The sequence below is a fragment of the Aulonocara stuartgranti genome, assembly GCF_965226115.1.
Source record: "Aulonocara stuartgranti genome assembly, chromosome: 20".
NCBI classification, from domain to species: domain Eukaryota; kingdom Metazoa; phylum Chordata; class Actinopteri; order Cichliformes; family Cichlidae; genus Aulonocara; species Aulonocara stuartgranti.
Window position 1 is genome coordinate 5,500,296 of NC_138956.1, and position 22,086 is coordinate 5,522,381.

The 22,086-nt window shown below is 39.5% G+C and overlaps 1 protein-coding gene across 1 annotated transcript in view; it reads right to left on the bottom strand.

The window, feature by feature from the left end:
- pex14 (peroxisomal biogenesis factor 14) overlaps positions 1–22,086 on the bottom strand; it is a 45,268-nt gene that overhangs the window by 14,857 nt on the left and 8,325 nt on the right. The window contains exons 3-6 of the mRNA XM_082518423.1: positions 11,538–11,622; positions 5,018–5,140; positions 2,061–2,146; positions 202–304 (exon numbers count right to left, since the gene is read on the bottom strand). Coding sequence (XP_082374549.1) covers positions 202–304; positions 2,061–2,146; positions 5,018–5,140; positions 11,538–11,622 — 397 coding nt within the window. The remainder of the gene's footprint in view (positions 1–201; positions 305–2,060; positions 2,147–5,017; positions 5,141–11,537; positions 11,623–22,086) is intronic.

Consider the following 22,086-nt stretch of genomic DNA (forward strand, 5'->3'; position numbering starts at 1 on the left):
CATTAATATTCCGAGGTTAAGAGCTTTTCAGCGAAACGTAATTAATTGAGCCCGAGCCTGACAGTAAACAAGCAATTTCAAATTAAAGCGAAATGACAGCGGCGTCATTTGTTAAAAACGCGCAGGGCCCCCGATTTTGGCGACAGATAAATGAGGGAAAATGTTAAGGAGGGAGAAAGTGATGAAGATATTAATCTTCACCTGTCTGTGTCAGCGTGCCACTCATTGCCGCAATGTTGCTTTCCATCCTCTGCAGATGCTCCTTGTCCTCTCGGCTTCCCATAATGAGGGGAAGGATGTATTTCTGCAATTAAAAGCATGGCACAATATTACACTTCTCTCTAGTGGATAGGGGGAGAAAGATGAGGAAAAGACAGGGCCACCTAGACGTGGCAGTCCAGGGTCAATGGCATTGTTTTATTGGACTTGTGCGTCACTGTCTAAAGTGCATGATTAGGTGAAAAGATTTCTAGAGCGGATGATAAAATAGGTGTGTACACACGTTCGTATTGAAACCATTAGTGGGTAAGAAAATCAACAACTGTGATAACAGATTAGTCATTTTAAATATAGAGCAGAAAAGTCAAAAACCTGCTGCTTTTCTAAGCAAAAAGCTGCAAGCCCAAAAGCATATTTTCAACATTATAAAAAGAAACTGTGAAAAGGACAGTAAAAGCAAGAGACCAGCCTACAGGGAAAAACATGGTGGTGAACACTGAAAATAGTCTTCCAAAACCAAAAACAATGTCACTCTGTTTATCATCTCTGCCACTAAATAAACAAAACTCTACCAAATTATATGTATATCTGACAGCCAAATGAGGATGTTTGCTGCCCAGTGAGAGGGTTACCCAGACGAGCAGTTTGTGAGCATCTCGCTCAGTCCTTTTCATGTATGTTTCATATAAAGCTAATGTCCGCACATACATTTAGGGAACCACTGAACTGCCTTAAAATTATCTGTATATCTGTGTTTGTTTATTTGCTCTTAAGGCTGAGTAACTGCCAGTTTCCAGCTCTCTGCCGGGTTTTCTCTCCAGCTCAGGTGGCAGGCAGCCACACCAGTGCAAGTAATAAACACTTTTTAGAGAAAAAGATTAAATGGGTGTCAACACGAGGTAATTAATAAGTGGGTTGCTGAGAGTGTGGTGTTTACAAGGTGCACCATAACATAAATAAAGTATGGGCACAAGCCTGGACATATGGTGCGACTGGCGCTACACTAGTGACATGACAGCAACCTGTGCCGTCCCACCAGGGAATCCCACCTCCCAGGTGACCGGTGGCTGGCCAACACTGCAGCATGTGGGAAACAGTGGACTGGTACAGTCTGTGAATGTGCAGCTTTATGAAAAGCTCTGTAATGAAAAAGGAAATAATAGGACATAACAGCACTAAAGGAAAGCAAGTGCATCTGACATGGTCAGCAGGGCAATATGTACATACATGATACCTGCTCCCCTTCTCTCTCCTCCATACACAAAGGAGAATGGGCTGTCACCTAGTCCAAGAGCTACTGCTAAAGCTCCTGTCCTCCTTTAAAACAAGAGTAATGGCTTCCACATGCCACTCAGACTACTACTAACAACTACTATGGGATTAATGTCAGCAGGGACAAGGGGCCTCCTGAGCTCTTGTTCAAGGGCTGCTAAGCCTGATAAAAAATAAAATAAAATAAAAAGAACGGTGAATACTTTTAGACTGTAGAATGTCAAAAAAATAAATGAAAAAAGTAGTTGTGTGTGGTGTCAGCAGATGTTTTTAAAGCAAAAAAATATCTGTTTGAGGGGAGGAGAAAATGTGCTCAGATGACATCATGCTTTGACGTAAAGCAGGGTAGCTTTAATAACAAGACCAAAGTGCTGTTACATAGTGCAGAGGCGTCTTCTATTCTAGCACCGTAGTTCATCATAAACTAACGCTAACCAATTTTAATGTGATATAAGGGAGAGGCAGTGCAGACAGATGTCAGGATGTGGCATATTAACAGCACAACAATTGGTCACATTAAAACAAATAAATCAGTGATGAAACAGACAAAATGAGGTCGTGTAACTTGCCTTGTAAAGCTGATAAAAACAGAATGTGATACCCCCCATAATGATGGCAAGGGCACCATAGTCCCTCCACCTGCAGCCCGTTGGACCTGGACATAGAAGAAAGATTAAACATTAAGCTTTTGACATTAATATGCATATGCACTACTTTGCATGAGAGTGCTAGTTCAACTTATTTATATAGCCCCAAATCACAGCAACAGTGTCCTCAAGGTGCTTTATACTGTTGTAAGGTAAAGATCCTATAATAATAATAATAATAATAATAATAATAATAATAATAATAATAATAATAATAATAATAATAATACAGAGAAAACCCCAAACGACCCCCTATGAGCAAGCACTCTTGGTGACAGTGGGAAAGAAAAACTCCCTTTTAGCAGGAAGAAACCTCGGGCAAAGCCAGACTCAGGGAGTGGCAGCCACCCGCCGTGACTGGCTGGGAGTGAGGGGAGGAAGTCGGGATACAAGACAAGACACAAAAACTTGAAATGCAGCATTAAAAGTATTGCATAATTTCTTTTAAGAATGCTGACTGACCTTTGCACGATTAAACATTTAATATAACTCAACTAGCACTTCTTTCCATTAACAACCCCTGTGGTAAGTCTAGAGCACTTGCCTGTCATTGCAAATAACACATTGTCCTTGGCGTTGTTTTAGCGGGACAGCCACAGCAGCTCTGATTAGTGGTACTACAGCTTATTCTATAGCTCCTGATTACAGCTGAGACTGTAGTGCCACTGATTTTAAAAGGGTCATTGACCTTCCAGTATCCTTTTCTCAGAATCCCATTTTCCAGTTCTTTTCCATGTAGCGCCCTCATGAAGACACGCATATACAGGAGAAACAGCCCAGAAGTGCAAAACTAAGAAAGTCGTGGCATTCACAGGTCATTTTATGACCATGCTAACACAATTAGGTCAAATGAAAAACACTTTTTGTTCAGTAATCAAAGATTACGCAAGTTGTGTATTGGTAATCACAAGTGTGTTCACTTTTGTTGCATTTCATTTTTGCTTAAAGCTTTGTATTTTGCAAAATATTTTGGTTTTGGTAAAACAGTTGACATTTAATTGATATTGAACAGGACTGTACTCACCTCTCTTGTGTGTATGACATAATAATGAACCCTGTTTAAGCAGAACATCTGAACCATAAGGGTTAAGCCTACAGAAATAAACATGCACTCTTTATTGTGCTTTTCTATTAAAGGCTACCATTGTCTTCCAATGGTAGCCTTTCAGGTGGGGGTGACAGGGGCAGATACAGTGTTTATATATAAACCTTCAAAACTAAACAGAAAGGTAAGAGAGAGTGTATTTGTGCTTTTAGAAGTCGCTGTCTTGCTGAATGACAGATAATGTGAAAGTGTGTCATTGTGCAAGCTGTCATCTGGGTAGGCCAACTGTCTGTCAAAGTGGAAATTCCCCTCTTAAGAGGAGAAGCATTCAACTGAAAATGTCACTAAACAACAAACAAGTCTTGAGGAAATATATGAGTTTTTCTTTATTTACTCTGGTGGGGCCAAAATGAATAGGAAATTATTAGAGGCTAGGCCACTGAAGCACACCATTGATATTCTATTACAGGTCTGATTTCACCTAATGGGTTATGTGGTACATGTTTACTGGCTTGAAGTAAGTAAACCAGATTGATTTTGTGCCTTAGCACTTGTGTGATTTTTACATGCAAATAAAATGAGAGACCCGCTGTCATACAGGACTACATGGTATATTTCCAAGGTGAATGCTACTTTATTCTCCATCTCAAGGGCACATTTCATTGCTTTTGCAGCACACTGCAATGATCCTGTAACCTTTCCTATCGAAAATTTTGAATCAATCTCCAACATCCATATGGTAACCACATAAATTTAGGTCTTCGTCATCATAGCTGAGATAGACTTGTCACCTATCCCAGAATACGGCGCATCTGAAAGGCCTGGAAGTCCTTGGGATAGGTGTTTGACCCTGAACAAGCCTCACTGCATCACCAGGGGTCTTCACTTTCTCTTTTCTCCTCTTTTAGGACCTTTCATTCTTTCCCCATCTCTCCTTTTTTCTATACCACTTCTACTTGTCCTTTTTTTTTTTTATTTGGTCACTTAAGCTGTGGAACTGTGGTCTCCATCCCCCGTTTTTCCAATCTCCTCTCAAATTTATTGGGTTCAGTGGAGGCCTTCCTGTCCTTCTACCGTGTGGAAATAGAGATCAGAGTATCCATTACTTCGACAGAGATGGATGCGGGTCCCTGTGCACCGTCCCCATAAGAAGGACATCACAGGGAGGTAGCCCCCTCTTTTCGGCATGACCCCCCATACAAGACTCCGCGCTCTCACCTCATTATGCAGTTCCCTTATAGCCGTTTTGATATAAAACCCTCCACTATGGACAGAGAGCTGCGAGTCTTCCTAACTACATGGCCATCCCATCAACATCACATTCATTACAAAACATGAGATGCTGGGGGAGTCAAGGACAGTGTGGTAATAAATGAGGGTGGAATACATCTGGAATCATTGTCATATGGGTTAAGCATTACGCGGACTTCATTCTGCATTGGTAAATCAGTGGACAGCACTCATAACCTCCTGAGGTAATAAAGATACAGGTTGTGGTGTGGGGTCTCGCCAGGAGGAACCCCTTGAAACAGAATGGCAAGAGACTTCATAAGCTTGTGCTCATATTTCCTGTGTCTAAATCCACAGTGCAGGAAATATATGTCGTATGCTACGTATAACCGTAATACTTGTAAAGAGCGAGGTATATGAGGAGCTACAGATAATTTAAACTAAACAGGGTTAACAAAAGCAAGAGGGAAGCTCTCTAACAACACATCTGCAAAGCACAAGGATCTCTGTTCAGTCTCAAATCTTTAAGTCTCAAACTATTTCTGTAGGGCATGCATGCATTTGCAGGTGCTAAAAAAGTTGAGAAAATGATATATGTACTCACTGAGCGGTGCAGGAGGGAGCTGAGCTGCATGGAGTGGATGTGCGGGCCCTGCAGGGACCAGAGGCAGTGCTTCTGTGGAGCCAGAACGCTGGATGGCCAACTCTACCTCTTCATCTGTCAGGCCTGTAATGAAGACACACACTTATAAGGCATTCGCAAAAATGTTCCCTTAATGGGAAAAACCAAATGGCTCTTTGGCTATCATAATGTATGCTTAAATACTTCCCAAGCCCCCCACAAATCTTTCAAGTAGAATTTAGAGAAAGTATGTCAAATCTCATTCAATTTCACAAAGACTCTTTCTCAAAAATGTATTTTCATTTCATAATTCGGAAATTCCAGCGAGAGTTTTTGATTCAGGGACATCCATCAAAGGAAGAGAGTGCGGAAAGGTTCACACAGTGAAATCTGAAACTCTGCTAGCCTATTAACTGCCACCAAAGGCAAAGAAAATAAGAGTCTGTCCACTTCTCCAGTTATATTTCCCATGTGGAGATTTCATACACCCCAGACAGTGAAAATGCATTATTTTAATTTCTTCATTGTAATGTAAATGTATTACATAATTTTGCAAATGCCAATATAATTTAATCTTCAGATCTTTTTAATGATTTTAGTGATGATTAAATTGCAAAGGGCTCCCCGATGGAGAATCAGAGGGGAGGAGGAAAAAAAATCTAATATGAACATCTCCTTTTGTGGCAAGAAAGGATTTTATTTCAGCCACCATATGCTGCCATTGCTGTGGGTCTCATCTTTTAATGAGCATCTTACTCTAAACAAAGAAAATAATTATAACTTTTGATGAAACATGCTGGGGAAAAAACAAAAAAAACCCCCCACATTTATAGCAGAACAAGTAAGAGAAAGCTGAAGACAAAAAAACAAAACTGGAACATATTGTAGTTCTTAGATGGAGAAAAGCACCTTATAATGAAGACGCAACACAATTTACATTAGAATATTTTATACTTCTCCAAGATTTTAGCCATTAGTTCCTTCTGTAATTTCACTTACTTAATGATAGATAATCAGATTTGTAAAAGAGTCTTTTACTTAAACTATTCCCTCAGGATTTAGTTTCTCACACGCGCTGCCTAATGCTTCCTCCATCTTTTCAGAGATATTGAGAGAACGGAAAGTGTTCGTATGCAGTATTTCAAGTGACTGCTTCACGTTTTCATTAACAGAACAGTATCTGCACAGAGATATAACAGTTCTTCTACTGACCTCCAGAGTGGCCTATACGAGACAGCATACAATAACCTCCATGTGGATTGAAAGTTTTATGAGAAGTCAAATGTAAAGCAGAAAGTTTCAGTTCTGAAGGTGGACAAGATGTGATTTAAAACAAACAAAAAGGAAAAGAGAAACAAGTCCTCCCATTTGAATACCTGTTTAAGTGTTTAACTGTGAAGCAAATCTGAATTCACACTTGAGCATGTACCCGCAGGCCAAAAGAATAACAAATCCTGTGATAATCTAGCAGAAAGCTTATGCCAAGAGAGGTCCCTCCAGTCACCTATTTAAATGCTCAAAGGAATGGCCATGAAAATTGTTGAATAATTGAAGGCAAATATTGGCCAGCCTGTAGCAGAGCAGGTCCTGAGTGCCAGGAAGTGGTGAGCGCCATGCGCTGAGTTTGTGCAGTCAGACTGCACTGTCAAATAAGCAATAATGTGTCCCTGGACTCCTGTTTCATCTGACCGCAGCAGACTACATGGTGACAGACTATTGAGTGAGACATGCGATGATCTCAGTTTCACCAAATAAGACAAGATATATTAAAACAAAAGAAAAGAGACAAAAAAAAAAGGAAATTTCCCTTCACCTTGAAATTTAAGGTCTTTAAAAAGGAAACAAAAAACTACATTTAGGCTGCTGTTGAGACCAATATATGTACATGTTAATAGCTCTTCACATCTTTGATGTTGTTTACGCAGCAAATGAAAGGTTTTTGTTTTTTACCCAACATCAAAATAAAATACCTGGAAATTCCAAAAGCTGATTTCCTGTGAAATTACAGCTTGCTAAGTTGTGTTTGAGGCTCTGATCTGTTTATTGCCGTGGGGGAAGACAACAGCAAACAAAAGAGCCCTCAGATCCCAAAGAAAAAGGAACAAGGTGAAAGTGAGTTTTACATATAAAAGGAAAAGACAAAAAAGGGATTGTGAAATTTATTATGGGTTCCAAAACCTGTGGAATGACCCCTGGACCCCCATTTCAGATCGACCTGTGGGGAGATGAATTTTTTAAGACATAAATTACACCTAATGACGACACCATAAAAAACAACAATAATGGAAAGCTATTCTGTATTTCATTATACTGTATTATTTGGTGCACCTGATACACGCAGTGCCTGTTTATGAGTCACCGTATTAGCAGATGCTCTGCCAAAGCATTTGCTTTGACCTTGCCATTCTCATTGGGGCATGAAATTACGGTGCTGGCACCTCGATATTACAGCTATAAATACTGTAAACTGCATATCTGGGCTACGTTTTCTATTGTCTTTCAACATAAACCTGATCGGTATTTATTTAAAGGAAAACCCATTGCTCGTCAGGTTATTTACAGCTCTATTTTCACTGGCTCATATTCTCTGGGTATTTTTTAAGGGCAAAGAGGCAGCAGGGCGCTAGCATTAAATCTATTTCTCCAATTCTGGCACTTCTGGACTTTATGGGTCAAGACCTAGCCTGGACAGCCAATTATAAGAATTGCTTACTAAAATATTTTGTGTGGTAAAAGGTGAATGCCTTTTTCGCTGTCCTCCAAGGCCTGAACTATGAAGTTGCCCTTGAGTGAAAATTACTTACATTTTGAATATTATGGGGAAAAAAATGCAAGCCAGGGGTCATAAATAGATGGAGGTCAATGGGTTATTAAGGAGAGGTTCAAACTGTTTCCCAAGCTATACTGCCGAGGGAGATTCTACATGTCATTTGGTTCTGTTCAACAGCTTGAACATTGCCCCTAAATAATGACCATTCTCATAGAGTATTCATTTATGTATTAAAAAAGGGGACTCTGCTCTCATTTCCCTGCTTTATCGCCTTGTAGTGATGACAAAGTGGGCAAGGCCTAGGCTAGGTGGCGCCGTGGAGTAATTTATAACCACATCAATCCCTTTACCTTCCATGCAGGCCTTGGTCATTGTCATTTTTGTCCGAGAGGTGAGTCACATAACCCCACTTACAAACAGCATCCTATTAATATCTGGGATGATGAACCTTACTCTTACCTCCATAGCAGGTATGGTAATAGACCAAAAGCCAACCCTAAGAGATTTCCCCTGACCCTCCATCAGTGGCCCACTTCTCAGGGTGAAATCTCTTAGGGTTATTTATTCAACTTAATAACAACTGAGACGTTATTAAAAAATAAATAAATAAATAAAAACAGTCACGCCATCATTTATATCTCACCAACTCCGAATGCCCTGTACCCGTTTCACATGCTGAAATTACCTGTACTGCAGCAAGTATGTACACTCCCTGTGTTTACTTTCCAAAACAAATTACCTTCGGTTTGTCAAACTAGGAGCGGCTGGGTGATGTCACCTTAGGTCCCACGGTCAAAGTGACACACTGAGAACTGGAAAATGTTGTTGACTTTGTCCTGAGAATTTGATTTTTTTTGGTAATTATGTGTGTAACTGCTAATTGTCTGGGTTAAATGGTGGTGCCAAAGTGGAGGCCCAATGCTCTTTAGTTGCTGCATCTGTTAATTGAAGAAGACATAGATGGCACAATTCACTAGATGAGAGTCTAGCGCATTATATTTCACTCAAACACAATAAAATTTACTTGATCTTGGCAGTCAACGACTAAGGCAAAATTGCTTCAAGATTGCGGTATGACAGTTTAAAATGCAATTCATTTCCTCACTCCTCTGTAAAAGACAGGGAAAAAAAGCATCTCTGGGTTTAAATCTTGATTTATATTACATCAAAGTGACAAAGTTTCAATATTTCAGCCAGCTTATTCAACTTCAAGGACTCTAGAAGGGCAGCTTGAAATATTGGACTGCATAATTGCCAATTCATACCCTGAAATTGACAGTTGAAGGAAAACAGAAAATTATATTTTTCAATGAATATTGAAATAAACCACACTATTAGGCTCTCTTTGGAAAAAACAGACATGTAACCAGAGAGGCATCCTTCAGTGCAGATTAGGGCACAAATGCGCTGGGAAATAATATGCACGACTGAGATTATTGTGTAAAGATTCTGCAACATGCAATCAAAGTGGGCCCTATTTTCCCCTTCATCAGCTGTCCAGCGTAAGTACTGGCAGCAAGAGGAAACCAATTTAAATTCCACTCTACCAGGAGATGGTATTGTTTCATTTTATGTGTGCTTTGACATTTCTGGCTGTTAATATAGAGTAAAATCCAGAAGTATTTACATAAATATGACATTAAACTGTATTAGAAATTAAGACTGACACATTTGCTGTGGTGACTGTGGGAGAAGGAGGATGATGATTGAGTTTCTTTGTCAAAAGGTTGAAAGGACAATACATGCTGGGTACAGGAGCATGCAAAAGTCTGAGCACTGGCCTGCTGCCGCCTGTATAAAAGCTTATTGTGGCTCAGCAAGCAGTCACCAATGAACAAGATTACTAATCTGATTCAGTTTACCAACGAGTTTTATGGGAGGAAAATGGAAAGTTTCAAAATCAAATTCTTGTCAGTATTGATGTCGATGCTTCTGAGAAGATGAACAAAGGCTAAAAGATATTTTGTACTGATACTTCATTTTATTTTGTTACTATGAATGTAACCCAGAAGTGCAATTCATACAATAATTTATGAATTAACACAAACACCGGCACGATAAAGTTATTTTGTTTAAATTCCCACAAAGAAATATTTCAATCAGGAAATGTGGTATACTGATGAAAAAGGTCTGACAGGTGATTCATCACTTAAAGTACACTTTACTTTTATTTTTAGCAGTCAGCTAAGATTAGTTCCTTACTAAGCGGCATTGCGGTGCAATATCTGGGTTTGATGCGCAGCTTAAAAAAAGCCTTTTCCTGATATAATTTCCTGTAATATGATCAACGTCGATTTCTAAGACAAAAAAAATTACTGTACTTAAATAAAATCACAAAAACACAAAGCAACTGATTTAATAAAGCACGATAGTAACAGTAGAGCTTTTTTCCTGAAACAGGAGAAATCTTAAAGCTTGAGTATTGGATTTAAACAACTTCCAGGTTTACTGCTGTATGACTGTACAAGTCAAGAGTTATCCTAAGAATACTGCAGAGTGCAAACATACTTTGTGCTTAGTGTTTCATTGCCCATATCTCCCATCTCTCTCTGTGTAAGATCGATGTCCTTATGCAAATCCAGAGTTCTTGTTTAGATCTACAGCGGAACCGATTTTCCAAAATAAATCTGCATTAAAGCATCATACATATTTCATGGACTTAAAGTGCAGTAAGAGCAAACCGATTTGGATAGTGGAGCTCCGTGGAGTTTGCATCAAGGCTGAAAGTAAGAAGAAAATAAGGTGCAGCATGGCATCCTTTGACAATAATGAGGCCTTGTTACATTTCAATTAACCAACAGCAGACTGATAACATGCCTTAGTTGTTAATAATGAAAGAAAAAGACAAAAAAAATACATTTCAAATGATATCAAGAGAGCCATATGAGATGAGTGTAGTAGCAGCCGGCAACCATGGATTTGGTTTCGGGTTACCTTTCCTAGTCACAGAGCTTTTAGGCTCACTTTTCACTGTTTGGCTGAATGCAAAGTCCCTAAGCGCTGTACAAGTACAGTCCCCACACACTGAACTGTCTCACTGCAAATTTAAATAAAAACACTCCCCACAAAGTGTTTATCCAAGGTAAAAGACACACACACACTGTACATACTATTACAGCTCAGCCATAGGCTGACTGTTATAAATACATGGCATAACACTGCAGCTCTACTGCTGCATTATATTGAACTGACTTAAATGAGTTCAGAGTAATAAAGCTTTTTGCAACTTTTATTGCACAAACAATATTCTACTGTGTGTTAGAAATATCTCAATGAATTGCAAAGAAAGTGAAGAGCCAGCAAACATTCCAACCTCCCCTGCTTAGAAAACCTCCTCGTGCCGTGCCTCAAATTTACGATAACTGTTAAATTAAGTAAAAGGGTTAAAATGCTGGAAGGCAATATTGATAATTCCATTGAAAATGCAGAGGGAGTTTGTCAATATTAATTTTCCTGAACCCAAAGGAGCATCCAGACTGGTGTGTCATTTATTCACAGAGCCTGAATCATGCTCTCTGAAGCTAAATCGACCCCTATTAGGCCCCCCTGAAGGCAAAGATCCATGGCCACAACCTTTGACCCCAACAGAATGATCTTACAAAAAATAGCATATGTATCTTTGCCAACCGCATTTTGTGGATTGTAATACCACAGCCATTTTCCCCCAAATTATGTATACTGTTCACAGCTTTCAGCTTTCAGCATAAATCAAGCAAATGAGAAGTCTCTCACCTTTTTTCTTCAAGAAGGTTTTTCTGAGGGCCAAGGGACTCTGATGTACTTTTGGGTTCTGTAGAAATTGTACAGCAGTGGTAATCTGGGGAGAGACAAATGTGATTTAATCCCTCGTAATGATATAACATGAGAGGAAGAAGATAAGCTTTGCAGCAAACTGATGCTTTTCACAGCACAAACAACAGTCTAGACCTTCTTTAAGAAAAAGGTTCATTATCAGTCCAACCCCACAGGAAAAAAAGAAAAACCTTAAATGGATTCCATTTGATAGTTGCTTTTACGCTCCCCCCACACCCAGCAGTGAGGAAAAAGACCACCTGACCACTTTCCAGCTAAATGTGGGGAATGACCAAATCAGCAGTTATAAAATTAGCCCATCAAGAGTGCTGGACAAATGGAGTATGGAGCTTAATTTGCTATTACCCTCTTAAAGACAAACTTCCATTCTTAAGTGCGGAGTGGAAGAAAATCTATACTTAATGCAGAGGTGATCATTTGTATCTAATAACTTGAGAATCCTAGGCTGAAAACTTCTGTAATTCTTCCAGTTAAAAACCTGCCATGATCAAATCACCCAGCCTGAATGTTGTAATGACTTGAAACGTTAATGCACTAGAACGTTAAATAGCATCAGAACACCAGTAGTTTTAAGTGCATTGCGTTCATCGATTCTATTATGTTTTCCTTCGAGATGCACCTTAATTTTCCACCCCAGTATGCATTTCCAAGAATTGGAGGGAGGGGAAAAAAAATCTTCCTCAAATGGCATTAAAACATAAATTTGAAGTGGGCGCCATGAAGTGGCGCCTCCTAAAATAGATAAATATGTAAGAACACAGAGAAAGGGGAAACACACTAGAGAGGAGGTTTCGATGACTTATTATCGCACCTGTGGTCCCCGTGATTCAATTGTAAAAGTCATCCCTCTAATAGGTTGAAAGGTTTTGATTACTCTTCTTTTCTCTTAGTGTTGAAAGATACAAAGTGATTGAGCGCCCTGCCAGTGGTAATTCATTTTGGGTAATGCATTGCATATACTAAGAACCTGTTTCAATCCAAAAGAATTGCAGTTTAAACTTGTCCAAGTGGCAGTGAAGCTGTTTAAAAAGTGAGATTTCTGTCACAAGCACACAGTACAGTAGAGAATTATAGCGCAGGCATCTTTAAGAAACTTAGCAAACGCGGATTACAAACAAACCTAAAATGAACATCTGAATAATAATAACATTTCTTCTTTATACAACCCAGTGAACCTTTCATTAAAATGCACCATTTTGACTTCATGAGATCGCTGCCACAACTGATGTACACACTAATCTACATTTTCACTGGGACAACACGGTGACCTTGATGTACACAAGGGTTACGCAAGAGGTGCGGAATTTCCTGGATCTCTATATATGCTGAGAGCTTTATTAAAGCCAGTCACCCGGAACCTTCATTGTGACAACCAGATTAAACCATTTGCATGGTGACCCCGTAACTGATGTTCTGGGCCAAAAGATACAGTCAAAACACAGAGAAAATATCCCTTTGATAAAAAAGACAAAAATCACTCTAGTGCTTGCAAGGCGCTCACTGTCCAAGTCAGTGAGCCATTACCACAAGTCACAGCATGTGGTAATGGCGGAAACTAGAGATAATAAACACACTAAAATCTAATACTCCAATATTTATTACGGTAAATAACAGAGTTATATACAGGAGGCCCGCTGAGAGGTAATGACCTAACAGGGAAAGAATATGCTGAATGAGCAGTCCTTGTTTACATTCACTTAAAATTTCAGTAGCACAATATTGACAAGAAAATTGTATCAGCGTTAACAGGCGTAAGTGTGACATCTTAGTAAGGACCGCAGCTAGCTCAGCGGCAAACTAATGAGGCAAATGTCCATTTGGTTAAAACTGTTGTGGTAGATCTTCAGGGAGAGGAAAAATGCACTTCTTAGCAGATGACATAGATGCTTTGCACAAGTTCCATCCAGACATCTCAATCAATTATAACCACATTGCACAGATTTCAGTCTTGTTATTGACTTATGGATCACCCCAGTTATAGTGTTGGGTAGCACACAACTGGGGCTTTTAGGAGGGCGGGGGTAAGATGGATAACAGTACAAGGCGCATTTGAGTAGACAGCATAAATAACTAAAACTGAAATTAGGTGAATTTCCTTCCTTGCAGGAAACTGGTAAATGATTTTTGGTGCGAAGAACAATTAGGCTTCTTTGTAATACCTCTTGTAAAGGTTCGACTCCTAATGCACCAGAGTGCTCCATGTTAAGAGCGATAATCTTTGCAAACCAGATAACCAATAAAGTGTCAGGTAAAGCCGAAAAAGAGGTGAAAACTCAATCACAGAAAGAGATAACATTAACCAACACACTTAAAGAGAGTGAACTTGATGAACGGACAAGATTACAGAAATGTTATTGAGTTTGAATTGGACAAGAATTTGCACTGCACTTGTCTGAAAATTACAACTGCAATACCTTGAATTGTGAGAAATGAGGCTGCAATCCAATTATGTTCGAACTGCATGGATAGACGCCTGAGGGAATCCATGTAACCAGTTGTATATTTTTGCCCCAACTAGTAACGGCACTTAACCATAATATACCGTAAGACCCACCTATGGATATTTTACAGGAATTCAAGAGCAGGTGTGAGCATCTGGGAAATTCAGACTTTCGATCATCAGACACCAGTTTGTGGTATATCTTACAATTGATCATTTGGGCTGGTTTCTGTATTTGTAGCTAGTTTCAGTTTTAAAGTAACCAGAATTTTAACCACGAGAAATTAAAAAGAAATCTGAGAAGAGAGAAAAGATTTGTGTTTTCAGTCTGAATTATTTAGGCCAACGCAAACCACTACTTATCGAGTAATTACTGTGCAATACGGTAAAAATGCAGTTTTAGGGTTGCAAACATTCTTGGAATAAACAAGAACACTTTGATAAAAGATACCATACCAGAGTTTAAAAAAAACCAAAACTCAAGATTTTCCATCCACAGTCTCGTGGTATCACATATTCTTATCTAAAACACTTCAAACAATTCAAAAAAAAAAAAAAAGAAAAGAAAAAGACGAAAAAAAAAGAGAGAGTGCAACATCAACTTTTTATATTTTTGAACAGGAAATGACTGGCATGTACTGAGCAACTCTTTGCTCCTTATCTGTTCTGCAAAAATATGTACACAATTTGTCTGCAACATTGAAAAGATTTGCAGGACTTGATGGAACTAGAAGCTGGGTGGGGGTGCAATTGAGGGTCTAAAAGGAAATCATTAGCAAGTATAGAATTCGGGCTCAGTGTGAATCAATTCATTCCAAATTGCCCTGGCCTGTACATTTGTGGAGAAGTGCCCCTGATATAATAACAGACTGATAGACATGAACAAAAATTGTGTTAAGCTAGTCTCAAATTTCCCCCCCAAACACACGTTTGGAGGACCAAAAGCAGGAGAAAGTGAGAGACGGCGAAAAATGAAGCTCTATATTAATTTGGTGCTTTCATGGATGATCTGCTATCAGGGGCAGCTGTCTTAAATGACTTAACCCAATACCTTTCTGATATTAGAGCCCTGCCAGAAAGGAATTAACTTTTAATGCAATTATTGTATTTCCTTTAGTTGCCTGACTGCTTGATGTGGCCAACAGTGCTTTTTAATCTTTTTAAAAGAGCAGCTTTAAATGCCCTTCTAATTGTGACAACCTTCTTGCCTTAATGTGACCTTTAGTGGAGAAAGCAAGGCCACTTGGGAACAGCTATAGGGAATTACTGACCCTGAGAGACATCAGGAAGTGAGGTGCAGAGCTGGCCATTTAGCTAACATCCACAGTTGTTCAGACACTCCAGGAGCTTCAAGGGCCCTGCTGGAGACGAATCTTTCTAACAATGACTGTACAAAAAGAACCCTTCATTTCTCACTCATTGTTGCTTGTCCCTTCATGTGCAGTGCTTTTTCAAAGAAGTTAGAACGTTACAAAATGAAATGAGAAGCAATTACCGAAACTTGTCTTCAGCATAAGCAAAATCTGATAAAGGGTTACTGGTTAAACGTGGGCATTTCTAAACTACTTTGCATCTGTTCACACGTTGCCGGGTTGGCGTTTTGTGTGTTACACTCTGAAATGTGGTCAATCTTTATTGAATTATCCTAACTTTTGAAATTTAAAGGTCAGAGTCAACATTTCAGCAGATGAAAAAGGGTCATGGAAAACTTCATTGACATTTGCGATGCAAAGGTTTAAAAATAACATGCGCTGTATCAGTGTCAGAGCCATGGGCAAGGCTACGATCATGACATCAAAAGCATATTATGCAATTTTTGTAAAAGGGGGGGTTGGTGGACGGAAATTGAGCTTTTTTTTTTTTTTTTTTTCAAGACCACTGCATATAGAGAACAAACTTTCCATTCAGCAGCATTTCCCTATCAAAGTTCTGACATCACAAACATGGAAAAGTTGAGTGGTTTAGTGGTGAGAAAAACCGAGGGCCGTAGTAGACTGTATTCGACAAGGCCACTGACAAAAAGGTAAAAACGCACTTAATATGATATTGTGAATAACGCTACGCTTGTCAAAGAGAAAGAAAGGGGGGGGGGGGGGGGGGGGGGGAGGAAGCTGCATTGTTATTTTCGAAATACAAGCAATTTTTAGAAAAGTGTAAAACTTTCAAAACTGTGTTTAATTTGCTGGAAATGTTTCGCTTCCTTTAAACTTTAAGTTCAGAATTGTCGTCCCCCCCCCCCCCCCCCCCCCAAAAAAAAGAGAGAAAAAATGTTTTATTGGCTTCTTTTTTTACTGACTTGCAAAATAATTGAACTTCTTTCAAGAGCCGGTTGTACAGGGTAAAAAAAATATCCTCATTCTGCAGAACGAGCAGAATAAGAAAGTAGCTGAAGCTGCCACGTATTTTAACGGAACATGAAGCAACAACAAAGTCATGCGCTTTGTTTATTCTTGCGAGATCTAAACATGAAGACAAACAGGTGGCACTCGGCCAATTCAAAACTAGCCTGACAGATACGCTATAAAGCCGAATCTGACATTTCTTAATGTGCAACTGTCAGTCGTGCTGCCTGGGGTTGCCTTTGCTAAACTAGTGAGACAGATGACTGTTTAGATAAGGACATCCCCAGTGGGGCTCCGAGAGCCCCGAGAGCCCTGATGACTAAAGACGTGCGACTCTGTGAGTGACACCTCACTTTCACTTACTTTGGGCAAAAATACTGCCTAGCCCTATACATTCCTTTTAATTCAGGTAAAAGGCCCAAACCATGAGTTTGAAGCTGCTCTCAGAGATGAGGGTCATCAGAGATTAACCCATGGCACTTTAGCAGTGGGGGTGCAAGAAGCGAGTCGCAGCGAAGCACAACAAACTACTTAGCTACCACAAAACATTCCAGCCCCTTCTCAGCTGCAATCCAGTAATGGATACTTCCTCAGCTCCTCGATTGGTCAAAATGTTTTCATACAATAATTTAATTCAGAAACACATTTACAAAGCAGGAGTAATCAATTTTAATTAGTTGATTTTTTTTTTCATTCGCATAAAATTTAATGTACTGCCATCGATCTCCTTTGTTCTTTAATGCAGTGGCTCTTTCCTGTAATTCGAAGCTTTTTCTTTTTTCTTTCTTACGCAGTCAGTGATGACATTGTGTGACAAGCAGCTCAGTGTGCTTTTCAGTGACCGTTTTCAAAACATGAAAATGCTCACAACGCAACTTTATCTACGCACAGCGTAGCAAAAAGAAAATGTGGTCATAATGTGGTCTGTAAATGCGTCGAGTATGAAAAATGTTCTGTTTAGAAATGACTCCGGTCAAATATACGAGAAAAACGTTTGAAATAGAATAAAAGACACTAAACTGTCAGAAACTTTCTGATCATTTCTTGCCGATTTAAAATGTATCATTAAAATGTTTTTGAAAAATCAAAAAGATAAACAAACAAAATAAACAAAAGCAGCAAGAGTTTCATGTATGGTTTAACAACAATAAACAGTAGAGTTTACAATGAAAACTTAGATGAATGGGAAGCAATAGAAAGTGCTGTTATAAAAACACAAACACTCTGTAGTGTTTTTATGGAACGTTTTAAAATAGCAAATTTCATAACAAAATCTACACTGAGGTTAACACAAAATGGCTAAACAGTTATATTATGCCATATTTATATGGCATATATATAAGTTCAGTTCTTCGGTAAAGAGAAATGAGAGACGCAATTTGCTACGGTAACATAAAGAAGCACAGGGTCTTTTCTTAAACCTGCCACTGCTCTGTGTGTTGTCCTTCACATCATCAGGGCCTGCCGGCCTTTCACATTCAATTAGTTGATTGAGGCAAAATGCAAGCGGCACCAGCAGCAAACAACGTGAAGCTTGTGTCCAAGCGACACACCACAGAAGTTGTGTTGTGGTGTCAGGAGAAGAGCTGCTTCCGTCACAAGCAACTTACAGTGACAAGCCTATCCTCCTCTGTTCATCCAAAACTGCTCTGCTCACTGAGGAAGCACCCACCCATGGACACAAACTCATACACACGCATCCTGCAATGCATACAACTGAAGCACTACAATAGGCAAATAAAGCCGAGAGCTGCGGCGAAGATGCAGCGAGTTGGCATCAGTTTTGTGTGCAGTCCTGCTCGCCTGCCAAATTGACTAATAAAACTAAAATAGAGAGACCAGTGACAACAGAGAGAGAGAGGTATCCTTTTATTGATCAAATTATTCCTTCTTGGGTACACTGTGCCACTGGATGAGCCTATGCTCAGAAAGACAACTAGACAGATTGTGACATTCCAGTGACATTGTAATTGTGTGTCAACCCTTTTCCAGTCAATAGGCTGAATGCACTAATCATGTGTCTTGGATCAGCAATTTCATGGTCTTCAAAGGGGACCAGGAATTGGTGGCATGACCCTGCATACAGGGTTAGACCCCTCTTTCCTCAGTGAGTTCCACAGAGAGGAGAGGGGAAGGATGGTGTAAAGGGAGACGCGCCAAGGAAGGCACAGAGCCAGGAAAGATGAACATCGCCATCTACTGGCCAGGGCTGGCAGAAGTGGCATACGAGGGGTGGGGTTGGCAGTTTACCCTTGCGGCCTGTCTTTCACTGAGACCTGTCAGAAACATTTAGACACACTTGCCAAGACAATGGGCCACACATCTACCGTAGCAGACAAGTCAGGCTGAAATAAACATCGAACCAGGGAGGAAACTTAAGCCAGCAGGCCTTCGTTTGGTTTTGGAGAAAGAGAGCAGCGGCAAGAGTCTGCTCCTGATCACACTAAGTGACAAAGAAATGTGTTGGCTAATTCTCTTTTTTTCCAGAGGCATCCAACCACCGCTAAGAGTCTAACCTCGAGAGTAGGAAAACCATAAAGAGTGGGGTGCTGACAGCAAAAAACAGAACAAAACAAACAAACAAACAAACAAAAAGCAGCAATCACCAGGGCCAGAGAAGAGAAGAAGAAGAAGTACCACTTGTATTTCTTTTTTAACTCTGAGGGGAAAAAAAGACAGCTCATAAAAAAAAAAGCAATTTAGTTTAACCTTTGTAAACCAGATAACGATAGACGATGAGCGAGTTATAAAAAGTCACCGTGATAAAGCGATAAAATGTGCAACATCTGGTTTATACATGCCCCGCCTAAACATTATCCTTCTCTTTTGAGAAGTGCACACAGAATTTTCAGGTTTTGCAACATGGCTGCCTGGTGATCTAAACTTAAGAGACTCTCATACAGCACATAAATTTATACGATTTATGTTCCTCCTTTTGATCTCAAATCAACATCTTAACACTTTATGACTACGTGACAATCAGAGGCAGTGGTCAAAGTTTAGGCGTCGACACCCATCTTAGCTGAACATCGAGTCACGCGGTGACAGGAGAAAATACATGTTTTACCATGCGCCTCCAAAAGAAAGAGAGAGAGGAGACAACCCACAGTGAACCACTATAATGTCACACGAGGTGGCGTGTTACAGCAAAAGGGGCTGAGTTGGCAAGCAGCTCAGCAGCAGACGCACACCTGTTCTGACATTTTCTGTCGACCTTGACACAGAAAACGCACGACAATGCCACTCTCAGTATTTTAAAAGTACAGGCTGTTTGACGAAGCCCCTTCACTTCCCCTTTTCTCATCCCCATGATACCCAAAACCACTTTCCACACACTTTTGGAACCATGACGCAGCACGTACAGATGTGAGGGGGAACAGACAGGTAGCAGTGCCATTAAAAGAATGGAGAAAATCTACAAGGAGAGACAGGCGGAAAAAATAAATAAATTAAAAAAATCTGTGAGTGAGTGAAATTTGGAGACAACCGAAGGCCGCTGGGCGACTGTCAGAGTTGGCTGACTCTTTCCACAGGATTGCATGCCGCCAATACCTCGCTTAAAATCCCACAGTCCACAGTAAACACAATCTGGAAAGGACGGAAAGGCCTCAGCCTCGCCTCTATTTATTCCATTTCTAACGTCTCCTTGTCACCCTTTCTTTCGAAATTCATGACAGAGCTACAATGCATCCATCCATCTACTATTTTAATCAAAGAGAAAGCAAAGTGCTGCTGCCAGGAGAGCTGCACAGGAAAACAAATGCGATCTTCCTGTTAATCACTGCATTAACAAGAAGTTGACAGTCTTGAAGCACATGCTGGGGAGGGGAGCCACTCCAGGTGTTGGGTAATTGTCAGTTGTGCCATTGGCTATTTATTTATTTATTTTATTTATTTATTTTTTAACTACTGTGTCAATGTCTGTTTGACTCCTGGTTTCCAGTTGCTCTCTACCTTTAAATACAGACAGAAACAAGAAGACTCTGGATGAAGGCGAAGGAGTCTACCTATTACCAGTGCCTGATGAAGTGCTTAATTTTAAAGGTTAACAAGGGAGGCCTAAAATAAAATAACATGAAAACACACACAAGCTCCTTGACTATTCTAGAAATTAAGAAAATAATAAAATCATATTTGGTGACTTTGAGGCAAGAAAATGTTTTAGAAAAAAAAAAACAACTTACCAACACACAGCAACTTGTCAGATTTATTCACTTGGCCCTTTTATTAAAAGAAAAAAAATCTGTTTAATCTCTTTAACTGCAGGTGCAAGGATCCAGTTTCATTTTCCAACCAGAAACATTACAGTTTTTACTGGCATTACACTTCTTAGCCACACCTCTAAAGTCTAATTGGAGCGTAATATTTTCGTTCAAGTGCTCCATTTTATCTTAGTTTCTATATTCTGTCACTTTCATTTTAGCCTACAGAGTAGCATACTATCTTTTTTTTTCCAGATTTCTCAGATAAAGCCACAATCTCAGGGCGCCACACACAGAGAAACTCTGAAATCCCATTAGCATTTTGCTTTCATTATTTTTAATCAAACCCTGAAAACTGACACATATTAATTAATATCCATTACCAGTTTTTTTGCCCCCTCTCCCAGAGAAGACGTTCGGGGGGGAAAAAAGAAGCAATTAACTTAACAAAATAATCAAAAAAATTGTTACAGAAATCTCTGATAAATGTCATGTGAGGTCCCATCTAAATGTAAGAAGTGTAATACATTCTTGCTGTCATATTCCATTAAACTGCTATTACAGTCTTGATAGAACTATTAGTCACTACATTATTAATAACATTAATGTATTTACATTTTTGGTGTACAAGCCTGCTTTCATGCAATAATTTATGAAGGCGACTTCAGATATGTTATAATGTTCCCCATCGAGCCTCTTTTGTGCTTATTATTGATTGTGAAAACAGTCAAAAACTCCAAATCTAATATCCCTCTGCCCTCCCCCATACCCCTTAATGTATTGGAGTGGTCTGTTTACATTAAGGACTGGAATAAAGTGCATTTACATCTGAAGCATAAGTTCATAATTTACATTCTAACATTTATTAGAGGTGACAAACGAGCATTTGGTCCACTCGTGCTTTTCCACAATGCAGCACTCATTCAATCCATATAAATTACAGCTGGGATAGGGAGTGCAAGAGCAAATTATTTTATTATATGTATGCATGTATGACTCTATAGGGGGTTACTAAGACAAACAGGGAATTACTTGATTAGGCCAACCGTGGTTTACAAAGAAAGAAATATGAGACTGAGGGTTAGGCCAATGAAATTTTAGCATAAATGTTTGGCTCTTATTCAAATACCTAAAACACACAGACTGCTGTATTGCCGTGGTACTACACTGCACTACTGTGCATTTCATACAGGGTAGAAACAGCTCTTTTAAATATTGCCGTTCCAATAGCTTATCCTTAGTTAGCACTAATATTATTCAATTAAAAGAAACTTGCCTAAAAGGCAGTATTATATTACATAATTAGACAGGGCAGCATTTTCAGAAGTGTAGTTACAAATGCACTGAGGGGATCCCAGCATTTGAACAAATATCTAGCGCTGTAGGGGAGCTTGCCGACAAATTAACAGCTAATAACTTACTGGGAAGCAAGATAAAAAGAGAAAAAAAATGTTCCCCAAAGTGTCAATTACAAATAATTTTTC